At 42.2% G+C, this 18,699-nt stretch overlaps 1 protein-coding gene across 2 annotated transcripts; it reads left to right on the forward strand.

The window, feature by feature from the left end:
- Positions 1-3,391: 3,391 nt before the first annotated feature.
- On the forward strand, positions 3,392-7,097 carry cryz (crystallin, zeta (quinone reductase)). Of its 2 annotated transcripts, none has more exons than XM_020463458.2 (9): positions 3,392-3,526; positions 3,808-3,918; positions 4,113-4,265; positions 4,523-4,686; positions 4,989-5,040; positions 5,183-5,371; positions 5,647-5,748; positions 5,867-5,962; positions 6,628-7,097. In XM_020463458.2, the coding sequence occupies exons 1-9, from the start codon at positions 3,524-3,526 to the stop codon at positions 6,787-6,789; spliced, it is 1,032 nt and encodes a 343-aa protein (XP_020319047.1). In that variant the 5' UTR covers positions 3,392-3,523; the 3' UTR covers positions 6,790-7,097. The 2 variants fall into 2 exon arrangements, with proteins under 2 accessions (XP_020319047.1, XP_020319048.1); XM_020463459.2 differs by having other exon boundaries at positions 5,222-5,371.
- The last annotated feature ends 11,602 nt before the right edge of the window (positions 7,098-18,699 follow it).

Below are 18,699 nucleotides of genomic sequence, written 5' to 3' on the forward strand. Positions count from 1 at the left end.
TCTCTCCAGAGATGTTCGATTGGGTTCAAGTCCGGGCTCTGGCTGGGCCACTCAAGGACATTCAGAAACTTGTCCCGATGCCACTCCTGCATTGTCTTGGCTGTGTGCTTAGGGCCGTTGTCCTGTTGCAAGGTGAACCTTCACCCCAGTCTGAGGTCCTGAGAGCTCTGGAGCAGGTTTTCACCAAGGATCTCGCTGTACTTTGCTCCATTCATCTTTCCCTCGATCCTGACTAGACTCCCAGTCCCTGCTGCTGAAAACATCCCCACAACATGATGCTGCCACCACCATGCTTCACCATAGGGATGGTGCCAAGTTTCCTCCAGACGTAACGCTTGGCATTCAGGCGAAAGAGCTTTTCATCTTGGTTACATCAGACCAGAGAATCTTGTTACTCTAAGCGGGCTGTCATGTGCCTTTTACTGAGGAGTGGCTTGCGTCTGGCCACTCCACCATAAAGGCCTGATTGGTGGAGTGCTGCAGAGATGGTTGTCCTTCTGAAAGGTTCTACCATCGCCACAGAGGAACTCTGGAGAAACATCTCAAGGATGATCAATAGAAACAGGATGCACATGCGCTCAATTTCGAGTCTTATACCAAAGGGTCGGAACACTTATGTACATAAAATGTTTCTGTTATTATTTGTTTATACATTTGCAAAAATGTCTATAACCTGTTTTAGATTTTTCTTTATGGGGTATTGTGTATAGATTGATGAGGATTTTTTATTTTATTTAAACCATTTAAAAATAAGGCTGTAAAAAAATGTGGAAAAGGTAAAGGGGTCTGAATACTTTCCGAACGCACTGTATGTGTAATTATGTGTGAGTGAGCAGATGATGGAGTGAGTGCATCTGTGAGTGTGTAGGGCTCTGTGAGTATGCATAGACAGTACAAAAATAAAAAGTCAATAAAGATACAAGGTTAACTCTGTGTAGCTATTTTGTTAGCTATTTATCAGTGTTATTGCTTGGGGATAGAAGCTGTTCAAGAGGCTGTTGCTGTCAGACATGCACCGGTACCGCTTGCCATGCGTTAGCAGAGAGTCTGAGAACATTGAGGCCTGAGAAGATTTCAATTCCAATAAATTCAGAGCACTTTTTGGAAATCAAGTCATGAACTTAACTTTGATCAAATGTTTAGACATTGATATATGGCTAGTTGCTGTAGCTGGTAATGGACAATTGACCTCTATTCGTTTGAGATTTTCCTCCATTTTCTGATTGTCTATTTCCATCAGAAAATGCATGTAGTCCTCCACCAGCACAGAGAGAGAGAGGAAGAGAGAGGCCGAACTCTGCGGAAAATTTGTCTCCCTCCAACAGGTGGAGATTTTTCATTGTTTCGCCCACCAAGCAGAATTTTTGGATGGAGGTCAATGAGATTGTCAAATTTGGTCAACACAAAGATTAATAGCTTACTTGCTAAGTGAGGTTTATTTGATTGAATAGAAGTTTCGTAATGCTTAAGTTGTTACTGATATAAGTACGACACGTGACATCCTGGCAAATTTGAGAAAAAAAAACAGTTGTCCCGAGGTGGCTATGCATATTCATGGATGAGACTATTAGCATAAAATACAGGCGGTTGACGTCAATAACCCTAATCATATATTTAAAAAAGGATTACAATATTGAGATGTAATCCACCAATCCAAAGAAAGGATCAGCGGAGCTAGAGAGCACTCTGTGCCACTTTGTGGACAACAACTCCCACTGTTATGGCGGAGAGACATGTATCTTGTCAGTATATCCATAATCTTTGACCAGGACCTGACCTTTGTGGCTCAGTTGAACCTCCAGACCATGGGTACTTTGGACTGCGTAGAGATATCACATTGAGAATGCACTCTGAATTAAACACAGAACCACCACGGTTACACAAGCATATCAGTAAAGCACTTCATACAGAAGAATGAATACATGAAAAACAAACTAAATTACAAACCAATATGATATTTCCCTTCTTGCTGACAGTTAATCCAGAGTTTCTAAAGCCAGAATTTATTGTCACAGTGTACTGTGAAATAAACATCAGCAGGATAGCCTAGTGGTTAGAGCATTGGACTACTAACTGAAAGGTTGCAAGTTCGAATCCCCGAGCTGACAAGGTACAAATCTGTCGTTCTGCCCCTGAACAGGCAGTTAACCCACTGTTCCTAGGCCGTCATTGAAAATAATAATTTGTTCTTAACTGACTTGCCTAGTTAAATAAAGGTAAAAAAGAATTAAACATTAACAATCACAGCAGTGTTTTTCTGGCAACAAATGAAGGTCAATCCAAATGTCATGGTACAGTAGTTTCAATATAAGCAAGGATACAAAGGCAACTGTGATATGTTGTAAACTAGTCTGGAGAGTTTGATATGTTCAATGAGAACTAGAGCAGGAGGGTTATCTGACTTACCAGAAACTGGGCTTCATCAAGCTGTCTGCATTAGACATGAAGCGCAATAAGCTCAAACTTCAGGCTTTAGTGTCTGAAATAATGCAAAAACTAGCAAAAAGCACACCCCATTGGGTGGGTATAATTTGTGGAAGTTTAAACGGGAATCTTTCCAACAACTTCGTAGAGGTTGTTTCATTACAAGGTTGCCAACAAACAACACATCCAAAGATGTATAGCGGCAGAATAAAATACCGGGGAGTGCAATATTTCATTACGTTTTTCACTCACCACGCTTATTCAAAAACATGTCTGTGCTCACTCTGGTAGCCTATGGACAAACATTAAGAATACGCTACGTAGCGAGTTGATGCCTATTCAGCAGCTATGTTAATTGATCATGCTACTTTGTATGCGTTGTTTGTTGTCAACCTGTACTTTTTGTTACAGATTCCTGTTGGAACATTCCACAAATTATACCCGCTTTTTACAGCATGACATCACAAACAGAACACGATCAAAACGATTGGGAACTATTTCACGCTGGGGAGTTTTACATGACACCGGGCAACAACCACACCAGGAATTTTGAACATGAACATCCATCGTCACCCCTGAGATGACTCCTTTTACGGGTGCTCTACTCCAAAATTCAAAACTTCTGTTGTCCGGATTATTTTGAGGCCCACTGCAATCTTCCTCTGCTCCTCAGAAATATAATGAATCAAGATAAGACCACTCCTGGTCACTCTCACAGACTCCACTTTCCAAGCGCATACCTTACCATTTTCGACACTTCAAATGGGTTTCCCACACATGCATCCCAAGAAGATGCGATTCCTTATAATTCACACGTAACCTTCACTGGAATCTTGGACAATTTCATGTTTGTTCCTGTTTCGATACTACTATGCGTCGCCAAATTTGCCCGACGCGCTGCTTGATTCGAACTCAACATCCACTTCCGCCATCTTCCCCTTCCTGCTTAATGTTTTGAATGAAGTGCAATGTGTATCAAACGAGAAAAGAGTTTTACGGTGGCGGAGAGTGTCAAATTCGGATGTTTATAATGTCATGCTATCGCCACCGTGCGGATAGTTATTTTGAGACAGAAACCACTGACAGCTTCCTTGCATAAATGGTGAGTCCGTTTCGACTTTTATTGCCTTGATATGAAGTTTATGCTAGTTGTATTTTAGAAGCATTATAGTATTTGTACTCAAATGTCCTGCTGAAGTGATAAGTTAGCTAGGAAACCAGACAGTGCAGTGGCTCGTTTGGTAACGTTTGCTAAATTCGCTAATGCCACTGCACTGTCCAAAGTCCACAAGCCACTCGTGTGTCTACTAACGTTACTACTTGCCAGCTAATGTAAGCTGCATGTAAAGGTTTTAGTTAGTTAGCTACTCTATTTGTGTGCAGATGGCAACAACACCCAAGTTAATGAGAGCAATTCGAGTGAGTGAGTTTGGAGGACCTTCCGTTTTGAAATTCTGCTCCAACATACCTGTGCCAAATCCAGGTCAGAAACAGGTAAAAATCATACAATTATTCAAAAACGTTAGTAACTTACTATTGCAAACTGTAAAGTGCAAAGGACAATGGATACATTTTACATATATTGTATTGCACTTCTACCTGTAGCTGTTTTCTAAGTTTTATTATGTTACTTAATTATAGTTCTGCAGAAGGTTCTCTATGTATGAAACAGCCTGTGTGTTATCCAGGTGCTAATCCATGTGCATGCGTGTGGAGTGAACCCCGTGGAGACCTACATCCGCTCTGGGACCTACGCCAGGAAGCCCAGCCTGCCCTACACTCCAGGGACTGATGTGTCAGGGGTCGTGGAAGCTGTCGGAGACAGAGTCCAACTCTTAAAGGTGCTGATCTTACTGTACCATCCATCCCTAGGCTACCAGTAACATTATGATCACTGATGGTATTTAGTAACTGTTCGCATGCGGCATGTGTAGTTTGTGAGAAAGTAATTGCTTACCAACATTTTGCTTTGAACACTCTTTGATTATATAGACTGAAATACTATGAGTAGTCATTCTGTGAATGTATTCATATTGAGTTTGTGTATGACTATACCATTAGTTGCTGGAGTGGAAGTCTGGTCTATTTTACCTTTCAGGCTGGTGACCGTGTGTTCACCACCGCCACAGAGACAGGAGGGTATGCTGAATACACTGTCGTGTCTGAGGACTGTGTCCACCGCCTGCCAGACCCCTTAGACTACAAACAGGGAGCTGCCATTGGGATCCCCTACTGCACCGCATACAGAGCTCTCTTCCATAAGTAAGAGACCAGCATTTTTTTGTTTTGTTTAAGGAGAACGGAATTCTGAACAGATTATTTTTATGACAAGATGGGCGCAGAAGCAGGGAGACAGGGAGATAAGTGCATAGGGCCCACCGGTCCTACACCAATGTTTTGGTTGAGTTCTTTGGATTTGACATGGTTAGACAGACTCAGCATCACAATCGATTATGATGTTCAATTAAGTATGTCTATTATTTACTAATAAAGTCTTTGATTGTGGGGTGTGTACAGTATAATGAGTGTTTGAGTCTTATTCTCCATTGTGTCTTCTGCTCCAGAGCACATGCTAAAGCAGGCGAGACAGTACTCATCCATGGAGCCAGCGGTGGGGTAAGATCAATGCCCTCTTCTGTTTAATGTCTGAGCTATAGTTCCCCCATTTTCATTTAATAAAGATCAAATGAATCCAAATTGCCTTTATTGCACTGCTTAATGACAAGTATTATTGGGGGGTTGATTTACTAGGGCCCAGTGTTTGTGGCCTTTTCCTTGGAGGTGTGTATCTTTTCAGGTGGGGGTGGCAGCGTGTCAGATGGCCAGAGCCTTGGGTCTGAGGGTCCTGGGGACAGCAGGAACCGCAGAAGGACTGGAGCTGGTCCTGAGGAATGGAGCTCACCAGGCCTTCAACCACAAAGAGGAAGGATACACTAGCAAAATCATGGTAGGTGGGAAGGAGTCATAGTTGCGGTCTCCATAGACCTGAATACATTTTAAGGACATTTTGTGTATGACTCTCAGTGGGTGACTGCTATTATGTTCTACTTTGACACCGATTAGCTGCTAAACCAGGGGGGGTCAAATAAAACACTTGTTATTACAGATAAAAAAGATTCAAATTTGTAACATGTTAGCCTAGGATAGGTTAAGAACTGGGGTGACGCTTTTATAAACACAGGTTGTCTTAATGAGTTATGTCTGGGCAATTGTTTTTTACAGGATGCTACCAAGGGGCAAGGAGTAAATGTGATTGTGGAGATGCTGTCTAATGTGAACCTCAGCAATGACCTGCAGATGCTGGCCTACGGGGGGAGAGTGACGGTCGGTATATGTCACATTAGCATGTGTAATTTATTTTAGACTTTTAGAGCCACTGTTTTGAATATGTATTGGTTATTCATTGTTAATTCTTACTCAGTTTTCCTCTTTTGTTGTTTAGGTTGTTGGCAGTAGAGGCCCCATTGAAATCAACCCTCGAGACACCATGGCCAAAGAGTCCAGCATCATTGGTGTTGCCTTACCCTGTGCTACTGTTGTAAGAGTCTAGATTCCTAGTATAATATATAGGTTCAGACAGTGGTCGTTCTATAAATCATACATTCTGTAGTGTAAATAATACTCTACCCTTCAAAAGTTTGGGATCACGTAGAAATGTTCTTGTTTTTGAAAGAAAATCACTTTTTTTTTTGTCCATTTGAAATAACATCAAATTGATCAGAAATACATTGTAGACATTAATGTTGTAAATGACTTGTAGCTGGAAACAGCTGTATTTTATGGAATATCTACATAGGCATACAGAGGCCCATTATCAGCAACCATCACTCCTGTGTTCCAGTGGCACGTTGTGATAGCTAATCCAAGTTTAAAATTTTAAAACATAAATTAATCATTAGAAAACCCTTTTGCAATTATGTTAGAATAGCTGAAAACTGTTGTGCTAATTTAAAGAAGCAATAAAACTGGCCTTCCTTAGACTAGTTTAGTATCTGGAGCATTAGCACTTGTGGGCTCGATTACAGGCTCAAAATGGCCAGAAACAAAGGACTTTCTTCTGAAACTCGTCAGTCTATTCTTGTTCTGAGAAATTTAAGGTTATTCTTTTAATTAATGGACAAAAAAAATAAATCTTCAAAAACAAGGACATTTCTAAGTGACCTACATTTTTGAATGTTAGTGTATCTTCTGTTGTCTCTACAGGAAGAGAAAGCGGAGTGTGCCGCGGCCCTGTTTGCAGGGATGGATGCTGGTTGGCTGAAGCCTGCTGTCGGAAAACAGTACACCCTGGACATGGCCTCCCAGGCCCATATTGACATCATAGACTGCCCTGGGGCTTCTGGGAAGATGGTACTGACCATGTGAATGGAACAGCTGTAGGATTACTGTGAAATGTTACTGATTTACATTGGGATGAAATTCTGATTACTTTACATGTGTTTCATGCATATGGGATTAAAATTGCTTAAAATCTTGCCACAGACAAAGATGGTGTGGCTCACTTTCGGTGATCTTCATGATTAATCATGTGCATTTCTAAACCAAGTTGTTGTCATTTCAATGCATTGGGTCAACAAGATTTTTTGTTGTTGTTGTGAAATTAATTGAATGCCATTTTTGTAATATTTTACAAAGGGAATGCCTCCTTTTCCAGATTAAATAATAGCGTTGAAGTGTGCAGTCTTTTACCTCTGTCAAAAGCACAAGTTAAGTCAGGAGTGAGTGTGACATCGTCCCATCCGGTGCCATCTCAGGTAACAGCCCTGCGAACTGAGCATGCTCAGAGAAGCACAGGTAACCTTACCCAGCCTCTCTAATACGAACACAGACAGTTGACTGTGAAACAGTAGAAGTGACTACCGTAACCTGGGCTGGTCAACATCGAAATGTTGAAGCACAATGAGTGCTTATGATGTTATATTGGACTGGTTGTAGAGGTAATGTATTCACCTGTAATAGATTCGCAGCTGATATGTGGATGGTCATTGATGGTGTATGGTTGGATTCTCTGGTCCATTTAGGCCTGCAGGTAAGACTTGATGTGGATAATGTTTATTCTATGCACGGTTGAAGTCGGAAGTTTACATACACTTAGGTTGGAGTCATTAACTTGTTTTTCAACCACTTCCCAAATGTCTTGATAACAAACTATAGTTTTGGCAAATCGGTCAGGACATCTACTTTGTGCATGACACAAGTCATTTCTCCAACAATTGTTTACAGACAGATTATTTCACTTATTTACTATATCACAATTCAAGTGGGTCAGAAGTTTACACACACTAAGTTTACTGTGCCTTTAAACAGCTTGGAAAATTCCAGAAAATGTTGTCATTTCTTTAGAAGCTTCTGCTAGACTAATTGACATCATTTGAGTTAATTGGAGGTGTACTTGTGCATGTATTTCAAGGCCTACCTTCAAATTCAGTGCCTCTTTGCTTGACATCATGGGAAAATCAGCCAAGACCTCAGAAAAAAAATGATTGACCTCCACAAGTCTGATTCATCCTTGGGAGCAATTTCCAAACGCCTTAAGGTACCACGTTCATCTGTACTAACAATAGTACGCAAGTATAAACACCATGGGACCACTCAGCCGTCATACCACTCAGGAAGGAAATGCCTTCTGTCTCCTAGAGATGAGCATACTTTGGTGAGAAAAGTGCAAATCAATCCCAGGACAACAACAAAGGACCTTGTGAAGCTGCTGGAGGAAACAGGTACAAAAGTATCTATATCCACAGTAAAACGAGTCTTATATCGACATAACCTGAAAGGCCGCTCAGCAAGGAAGCTGCTCCAAAACCGGCATAAAAAAGCTAGACTACTGTTTGCAACTGCACATAGGGACAAAGATTGTACTTTTTGGAGAAATGTCCTCGTCTGATGAAATAAAAATAGAACTGTTTGGCCTTAATGACCATCGTCACCATCCCAACCGTGAAGCACGGGAGTGGCAGCATCATGTTGTGGGGGTGCTTAGCTGCAGGAGGGACTGGTGCACTTCACAAAAAGATGACATCATGAGGAAAGAAAATTATGTGGATATATTGAAGCAACATCTCAAAACATCAGTCAGGAAGTTAAAGCTTGGTCGCAAATGGGTCTTCCAAATGGACAATGACCCCAAGCATACTTCAAAGGTTGTGGCAAAATGGCTTAAGGTATTGGTATTGGAGGTATTGGAGTGGCCATCGCAAAGCTCTGACCTCAACCCTATAGAAAATTTGTGGGCAGAACTGAAAAAGCGTGTGTGAGCAAGGAGGCCTACAAACCTGGCTCAGTTACACCAGCTCTGTCAGGAGGAATGGGCCAAAATTCACCCAAAGTATTGTGGGAAGCTTGTGGATGAGAACCCAAAACATTTGACCCATGTTAAACAATTTAAAGGCAATGCTACCAAATACTAATTATGTATGTAAACTTCTGACCCACTGGGAATATGATGAAAGAAATAAAAGCTTAAATAAATCATTCTCTCTACTGTTATTCTGACATTTCACATTCTTAAAATTAAGTGGTGATCCTAACTGACCTAAGACAAATTTTTATTAGGATTAATTAGGATTTATTAGGATTAAATGTCAGGAATTGTGAAAACCTGAGTTTAAATGTATTTGGCTAAGGTGTATGTAAACTTCTGACTTCAACTGTATGACTCAGATAAAAACTCATAGGTAACATGGGTGAACTGAAAAGAGTCCAGGGGGGGTCATCATGCATGTTTCATTCATCTCCGATTGTTACCATTACTTTCCACCCAGTTTGTTTGGTCTCCTAGCAACACAAGCTAAATGGGCAAAGTACTAAGGCGATGGCCTCCAACACTCTACTCAGCAAATTGGATGCAGTCTATTACAGTGCCATCTGTTTTGTCACCAAAGCCCCATATACTACCCACCACTGCGAACTGTATGCTCTCGTTGGCTGGCCCTCGCTTCATATTCGTCGTCAAACCCACTGGCTCCAGGTCATCTATAAGTCTTTACTAGGTAAAGCCCCGTCTTATCTCAGCTCACTGGTCACCATAGCAGCACCCACCCGTAGCATGCGCTCCAGCAGGTATATCTCACTGGTCACCCCCAAAGCCAATTCGTACTTTGGCTGCCTTTCCTTCCAGTTCTCTGCTGCCAATGACTGGAACGAACTGCAAAAATCACTGAAGCTGGAGACTCATATCTCCCTCACTAGCTTTAAGCACCAGCTATCAGAGCAGTGCACAGATCCCTGCACCTGTACATAGCCCATCTGTAAATAGCCCATCCAACTACCTCATCCCACATACTGTTATTTATTTAATTTATTTTGCTCCTTTGCACCCCAGTATCTCTACTTGCACATTCATCTTCTACAAATCTATCACTCCAGTGTTTAATTGCTATATTGAAATTAATTTGCCCTATGGCCTATTTATTGCCTTACCTCCCTTATCCTACCTCATTTGCACACAATGTATATAGACTTTTTATATTGTATTATTGACTGTTTGTTTGTTTATTCCATGTGTAACTGTGTTGTTGTATGTGTCGCACTGCTTTGCTTTATCTTGGCCAGGTCGCATTTGTAAATGAGAACTTGTTCTCAACTTGCCTACCTGGTTAAATAAAGGTGAAAATAAATAAAAATGTTACTGAGCTGAATGTGTTTTTATTTTTTTTTAAGTAAAAAAATTAGACTATGGTTTTTATATCTGTAGGAGCAGTATGACCAGACATGGGAAGGAGTTGAGACAAGATGATGAGGCCCTGAGACCACTTACATGGGAGAGGCAACACACCATGCAGCCTGGCCAGTAACAAACCATGAGAAGTATGTCTACCGTAACATTTCAACACCGATTTGTCAATATTCAACACACGAAAGGTATATTCTCTCTACACATGCTGTTTAGGTATTGGATTAAAGCTAACCAGCTGTGTGTGTGTCCCCTTGGTGAAACCCAGGTGTTCTCCTGATGCTGATGCTGTCAATCACACATACCCAGAGCCTCTCCTCATGTCCAGCCTCCTGTGTGGTGTGTTCTGAAGATACTGTCATCTGTTACAAGCTCTCCAACATCCTAGGTAAGAAGGAGCATTGACTGCCGAGTTGAGATTAAGAAATATCATCCTCTACTAATGATCTATGATAGCATTCATTTGAACAAGATTTGTTGGAATGTCTTGTTCCACACTAGCTTATGGCTATCATAAAGACACTGACTCTTTGTGCCAACACCTATCGGTGTAGCCAGCCCTATTAAAGCAGTAATGATTGACAACCAGGTTTGTGTTTTCTTCCACCTCTAGAGGCCCCTGAGACCACCAAGGCCCTGATGCTGACCGACGGTACCATCGTGTCCGTGGACCGCCACTTCCTGTCTGACATGTCCAGCATGACCGTGCTGTCCCTCAGCCACAACGCCATCACCACCATCACCCACGACGCCTTCCAGAACCTCACCGTCCTCCACACCCTCCTCCTGGACCACAACCACCTCTCCAGCCAGGCCCTGGGGAAGGACACTTTTTCCTGGCTGCCCAGGTTGGAGATCCTCAAGCTTGGGAACAACGCCCTCGGGGATGTCAACGGCTCCTGGTTCCATGCCACCGGGGCCCTGCGGACGCTGCAGCTGGAAGGGAACCGCCTCTCCAGGCTGGATGCCACCACCTTTGCCTTGGCAGACCTCCAGGGGCTGGAGACCTTGGATCTGTCCGATAATCTGATCACCTACCTGGGGAAGGATAGCTTCCGGGGCCTGCTGGGGCTGCGTAGTCTGGATCTGTCCAGGAATCAGCTCCGGAGCGCCCCGCCAGAGGTGTTTTCGTACCTATCGTGGATGTCTAGTCTGAACCTGGAACTAAACTGGTGGAACTGTACATGTGAGCTGAGGAAGCTGGCGTCCTTCCTCACCAGCTATATGGAGGCTCCGGATAAGGTTATCTTCTGTTGCTCGTTTGAGCTTTTTTTCTTGTTTTCTTTTTATACTTTGATTTATTGTATTCCTTTTTTTACCAATATGTTTTATTATTTTGAATTAGGGCTAACACATATTTTGGCTGCCTGCAAGTATTACAAGAAAGGTGCTTTATGGTATATGGTATATATGGTATATAAACTATATTGTATAAAAGGTGCTATGTAGATGTGTGTTGTTATCATTGTAACAATATGATTACTATAATAACATTCTTGTTCAGGTACTGTTCAACGGGCGTAGGATGGTGTGTGTGAGTGCTGACAACCCGGCAGTGAAGACTGTGCTGGAGCTGACAGAGGCCAACTGTGTTCCAACAAATCAGAACATCACAGTGCAGGTTGAGGCTAAGAACGTCATCTCCTCTCAGCGTTATACCAGAGACCTGGCTCTGGCTGCAGCCTTCTGCTTTGCTGGTCAGTACCTCAGAAACTAGATCCTCCATGGCCACTTTCTAACCACACGTAACTTTTCTCTACTCAAATAGTGGTAAATATATGAAATTGTAAAGGACAATGTGACTTCTGTATCATGCAACTCCGTAAAGTGTATCAACAATTAAAGTAAAGAGTGTTTTTATCATTTTATCCCCATACATAAAGCTTAGGTCAGTCGGCTGTAACTCATAACTATGCTAATAATGTACAGGTGGCGTTGGACTCACCCTAGCTGTGGTGTACATCGTTTACTGCAAACTGGGGATGAACAAGAGCCTGAAGGTCTTGAGAGACAGGACTGGAGCTGAGGAGGATGAGAATGGGAGGACAGCTCCCACCCAAACAGTCACCCAGTGGGATCTGAGCAGGGAGAATGAGGCTCTACGTATGGCTCAAATGGGACTGGAAACCAAGTTGATCATTCCCAATAGCCACCTTCAGCCTTGGGACAGGGAGAGAGCCATGTTTGACCTGAGAATAGGCAAAGATGGTGGCCATTTTACATGCCCCCATTGTGGCCCTGCAGTCAGTGGGTCTGCAATGGAACAGGGGGTAGGAGAAGGACACTTGGGGGCAGCCCTGCACATGGTCAGACAAGGAGGCCAGCCCAACAAGATGGAGAGTCTGGCCATGACAGAGGAGAGCGATGAGAGGAAGAGACATGTGCCCCAACAAACACTGATATCAAAGACACAAGGTGAGCATGTTTTGATTTAATATTTCACTGCACAGACTGATTAGGATCAGTGATGAGACTATATGCAGACACACACACACACTGCAGATGTCTAACTCTCTTTCCCTGTTGTCATTCACAGATCTAAGGTCATTGGTCGGGCCACCACAGGGTCAGAGCAACCATATTCTTAGTCAGGAGGAGTTACTCTATCACCAGCAGAGTTTAAATATAAAAAGCCATGATGGTTCTAATGGCAACAACCAGCTATTGGGTGGCAGGAGTTACTATTCACCTGCACATGGAAACATGCCCGCACATGGAAACATGCCTACACATAAAAGTCTAAAAGATGAGATGGTAAGACCTGGAAATCACATAGGCCTTGACAACAGACTGTCAAAAATGGACTTCCAATCAGAGCATGGTAGAACTGTACCTGACTGTCAACACCAAACCGTCAGCTGTGTGAACTGTTACAGAACCTATGAGTATGGACAGCCAGGGGAGAAAGTCAGAGATGTATTGTATGACATCAGTGCAAGAGAATCTGCTGGGTTTGATGGTTCTCCCAACCACAACCCACTTACAAGGCTAAACAACCGAAGGAGCATGAACTGCAACCAGTCTAATATGGATATCTATGCAAGCAAGCAGAGGAGTGTGACTTTTGACTTGGAAAGATCTGGAGTGCATGTCGTTGATGTACAAAGGATGAACCATGACAGGGAAGATAAACATGACAGGATTAAAAGTTCTAGGAAAGTGGAAAATGGTGATAAACAGATCCTGAGCTATGAAAGCATTGGACGATCTGTGAGGAGTAATGGTCTTAAAAGAGAGGACCTCTCCAAAAGGCATAAACATAAAGCCCAGTCAGATGGTTTACTAAAAGTGAAGCTCAACCTTAACCCTCTTAAGAAAAGCAAGGTCCATCCAAGGAAAAACAGCCACAAGAGACTAGAACAGGGCGATAGAGAAATAACTGACTCCAAGAACCGAAAACAACTGCAAATGACGGGTAAAGATGCCAAAGAGTCTAAAGAAAAAACAGACAAATCCAATAAAGGAAACTCGTCTCACAAAAACAAAGCTAATCAGTCATCCAAAAAGAAATCTACCACCAGCAAGTCTAAAGAAACTGATGATAATGAAGATCAAGAGGAAGAAGATCCAGTGCCACAGGAAAACAATGCATCCTCCAAGCAAAAAAAGACTAACTCAAAATCAAAACATCAGGAGGGCTCGAATAGTGACCATTCCAAGAAGAGTAGAGCTGATCCAGATCAGAAAATTGACGTCACACAAAATAAAACTGGAGGAGAAACAGAGGTCTCTGGTGGAGCACCTATACCAAGTAATGTGAGTCCTTACCAGTCATACATCAATGGAGCGGGTGGGAGTTCAGCCAATGGGCAACAGGTGGAACAATACAGAAATGGACAGGGCCAAGCACCGATCCCTGAGGTGCCCCAACACCCCGGTTACCTAGGCGATGGAGTGACTCTTCAGAGGACATTGAGTAGCCCACAACTGTCAGCAGCAAAGCCCCTCAAAGGAATGGAAAGGACATCCAGTTACAGTAACCTTGCTGTCCAGGGAGGAAACTCTATACTATTACAAAACACTGTTGCACCAAACACCATTTATGGTGGCAACTCACAGGCTCAAAGTCTGAGTAGAGGCAGTTTAGGTCCGCCATCTTTACTGACTAACATCCCACCCACATCCCCACTACATACAGACAATGCAAGGAGCTCACCTGTAAATCCGCTGATTCAGCTGTTGTCACAGTCAATTCGAGGCAACTCCAACCAGGGGGCCATGATTAGCTCTCAGCCAGCCCAGTTTCCAGTACCCCAAAGAGTGAGAGATCTCACTCTGCTTGCCCAGGGTCCTGGATCACTAAATGGACAGAATATCTCTCAGCTTGCCCAGGGTCCTGGATCACTAAATGGGCAGAATATCTCTCAGCTTGTCCAGGATCCTGGATCACTAAATGGGCAGAATATGTCTCAGCTTGCCCAGGATACTGGATCACTAAATGGGCAGAATATGTCTCATCTTGCCCAGGGTCCTGGATCACTAAATGGGCAGAATATCTCTCAGCTTGTCCAGGATCCTGGATCACTAAATGGGCAGAATATGTCTCAGCTTGCCCAGGATCCTGGATCACTAAATGGGCAGAATATCTCTCAGCTTGCCCAGGATCCTGGATCACTAAATGGGCAGAATATCTCTCAGCTTGCCCAGGATCCTGGATCACTAAATGGGCAGAATATCTCTCAGCTTGATCAGGGTTCTAGTTCAGATCCAGGCTCACTAAATGTAGAGAGTTTCTCCAACAACAACAGTATGAACCCCGCAGTTGCCCCTGTTCTACAGGAGTACCTGTCCTCAGCAGAAGGCTCACCCAGAAGGATTAGACTGGTGCTGCCTGAGAGAACCACTAACAGATCGCCAACTGCTCTGGAGAGGAAAATCCGATAATAAGTGGATTTGAATTGTCCAATTGGGTTTTCTTATGGACTCAAAAAAGATGACTCAAAAATAACACTTAATCTTAATGCTCAAGTGAACTTAAAATGATCCTGTCTATGTCAGTCCTAAGCATCTCTCTTCATAACGTACATGGAACTCAACCTGTCTTCCTATTGTTAATACCTGACTCAAAGCGTTCTAAACTATTTCATGTTTGTCAAGTGTGTGGCTTGGTAGGTGACTTACTTGTATTTTTATAAAGTCAATTTAGCACAGGTTTGGGTTACAGTTGGCGCAGGGTAGACACGTGGCAGTATGGATTTAGTTTGAAACCCCGACTGACCCCTAATTGCACTCCATTGGGTTTAGGCTTACACAAGTTGACACTTCATTATAAGGCTCTGCATTAGAGCAATGGGCTCTAATTTCAGGTAAACTATGAATGAGTAGAACAATGTGGTGAAGTTTATGGAATACAAATTCTAAATGTTGACCTAGTAACCTCTCAGCCTTGGTTGTGTGTAAATAATACAAAAAGCAGTCTGCTGTTTTTACCAGCTTGCACCTGAGCCTAAAACTGTAACGACAAGAGTCACTTACACCATTGTTTACTTGGCCCACTAATAAGGCCTAGATTCAATCAGATCAAGCGTTAACCGGCGATATACAACACCCGAAGCCCGCATAACTGATGTTGTGGGGGAAACGCTCTTTTCACTGCACTTCGATACCGAAGTGAGTTTTTCGTAGCAGTTTAGGAAGATTAATGTAGCAGGTTAAGAGATATTTTGTCGGTGTCGGAGGAGTAACTGTGTTGGAGCTGTCAAATCGGTTAGCAGCTGCACTTGATCATTGTCACGAAGCTACACCCATTCCACTCGCGTTAGAAGTTCAGAACGAGAAAGTGTATATATGGTTGATTTTACAAATACAGGCACTTTTGGATGTTAAATGTTTTGAAATTGAAACCACTTGAAACTGATTTTTATCTATCTGAATATTTTCTTCACTCTGTCTGGAAACAAGATCAAATAGTGGCTGAGACCACACTATTCAATGTCATTACCAACTTGCCATAAAATGTGCTATTTTAGTTGAAAAGGAAATTGCAGTAATTGTTCCTAAGGTATTTCTATAACATTAAAAAAGTGTCAGTTTTTAAAAAACGATTTTTGAAGTTTTCTTAATTATATACATTCGTCATTGTCATGTCTAAATGTCCATATATGCCTTAATGATACTCACATGTATTCACTACATCAAAATCTGAATATTTGACATAATTTCTAAAATAATCTTAAGAACAAGCATACAAGGTTCACTTTTGGGAAAAATCATCAATATCAATTGTAATTTAATACACCTTTTCCTCAAAAATATGTACCGTGATGGTAATGACTTAGTATTGTGGTAATGACAGAGTGTGATGGAAATGTCATTTCATATAAAACAACTGATTTAAAAAATGACCATTAAACATTTTAATATCACAGTTGTACATGTTTAATTTGATTTAAGACATAGAACACACCATTCAAAACCTCAAAACACAAAGGTTACTTACCTCAAGAAGTTAAAGCATCTTTTAGAAAACAAATTGGCATTCAATGCAATACGCAGAAATACATGTACAAGGTTGGAAACACTGGTTGACATTAAACAAATTATTGTTCACTGGCTGCAGTCTATTAATTCAGACTCATGAGACAGGTGTATGCTCACTCAAGATTAGGTTTAGCCCTCAATGCTCTCTATTGCTTAACGAGATAGCAAATTTCCTCCCAGACTGCGCCATCAAGCATCATATGCCATTTTGTCACTGGATGAGGCTGAGGGACAAGCCCAAGCACATTCTCTGGTTGGTACCATACAATGTCCTCTCTCATTGGCCAAAATATTTGGTTGTTTCCCACACAACTCATCGTCTTGACTAGAGCACAGCTCTCTGCATCAACATCTTGTATAATACCAGGATAAGGGTCTTCATCATATTTCACAACATACCACATTCCAATCAGTCCCTCATGTACAGTTGAAGTTGGAAGTTTACATACCTTAGCCAAATACATTTAAACACAGTTTTTCACAATTCCTGACATTTAATCCTAGTAAAAATTCACTGTCTTAGGTCAGTTGGGATCACCACTTTATTTTAAGAATGTGAAATGTTAGAATAATAGTAGAGAGAATGATTTATTCCCAGTGGGTCAGAAGTGTACATATACACTCAATTAGTATTTGGTAGCATTGCCTTTATTTTTTATCTTGGGTCAAACGTTTAGGGTAGCCTTCCACAAGCTTCCTCCTGACACAGTGGTGTAACTGAGTCAGGTTTGTAGGCCTCCTTGCTCAAACACGCTTTTTCAGTTCTGACCACAACATTTCTATGGGATTGAGGTCAGGGCTTTGTGATGGCCACTCCAATACCTTGACTTTGTCCTTAAGCCATTTTGCCACAACTTTGGAAGTATGCTTGGGGTCATTGTTCATTTGGAAGACCCATTTGCGACCAAGCTTTAACTTCCTGACTGATGTCTTGAGATGTTGCTTCAATATATCCACATCATTTACCCACCTCATGATGCCATCTATTTTGTGAAGTGCACCAGTTCCTCCTGCAGCAAAGCATCCCCACAACATGATGCTGCCACCCCCGTGCTTCACGGTTGGGATGGTGTTCTTTGGCTTGCAAGCCGCCCCCTTTTTCCTCCAAACATAACGATGGTCATTATGGCCAAAAAGTTATATTTTTTATAATTATTATTTTCCGCCATAATTTGCAAATAAATTCAGTAAAAATCGTACAATGTGATTTTCTGGATTTTTTTTCTTCTCATTTTGTCTGTCATAGTTGAAGTGTACTTATGATGAAAATTACAGGCCTCTCTCATCTTTTTAAGTGGGAGAACTTGCACAATTGGTGGCTGACTAAATACTTTTTTGCCCCACTGTACATCAATGTTGTTGTCTATACGGAACATAGCCCAGTCCATGTGATTGAAGCAATCTTGAAGTGTGGAATCCGATTGGTCAGACCAGCGTTGAACAGACCTGAGCTTGGGCATTGAACAGACATTGAGCTTGGCGTTTCCTGTTTTAGTTTCTGTCTATAGGCTGGGAGCAACAAAATGGAGTCGTGGTCAGATTTGCCAAAAGGAGGGCGGGGGAGGGCTTTGTATGCATTGCGGAAGTTAGAGTAACAATGATCCAGAGTGCTGCCAGCTCGAGTCGCGCATTCGATATAATGATAAAATTTAGGGAGCCTTGTTTTCAGATTAGCTTTGTTAAAATACCCAGCTACGATAAATGCAGCCTCAGGATATATGCTTTCTAGTTTACATAGAGTCCAGTGAAGTTCTTTCAGGGCCGTCGAGGTATCTGCTTGGGGGAGGGGATATACATGGCTGTGATTATAATCAAAGAGAATTCTCTTGGTAGATAATGTGGTTGGCATTTGATTGTAAGGAATTCTAGGTCAGGTGAACAAAAGGACTTGAGTTCCTGTATGTTGTTATGATCACACACGTCTCGTTAATCATAAGGCATACACCCCCGCCCTTCTTACCAGAGAGATGTTTGTTTCTGTCGGCACGATGCGTGAAGAAACTGGGTGGCTGTACCGACTCTGATAACATATCCAGAGTGAGCCATGTTTCTGTGAAACAGAGAATGTTACAATCTGATGTCTTTCTGGAAGACAACCCTTGCTCGAATTTTATCTACCT

Source organism: Oncorhynchus kisutch, linkage group LG27, assembly GCF_002021735.2.
Source record: "Oncorhynchus kisutch isolate 150728-3 linkage group LG27, Okis_V2, whole genome shotgun sequence".
Classification (NCBI taxonomy): Eukaryota; Metazoa; Chordata; class Actinopteri; order Salmoniformes; family Salmonidae; genus Oncorhynchus; species Oncorhynchus kisutch.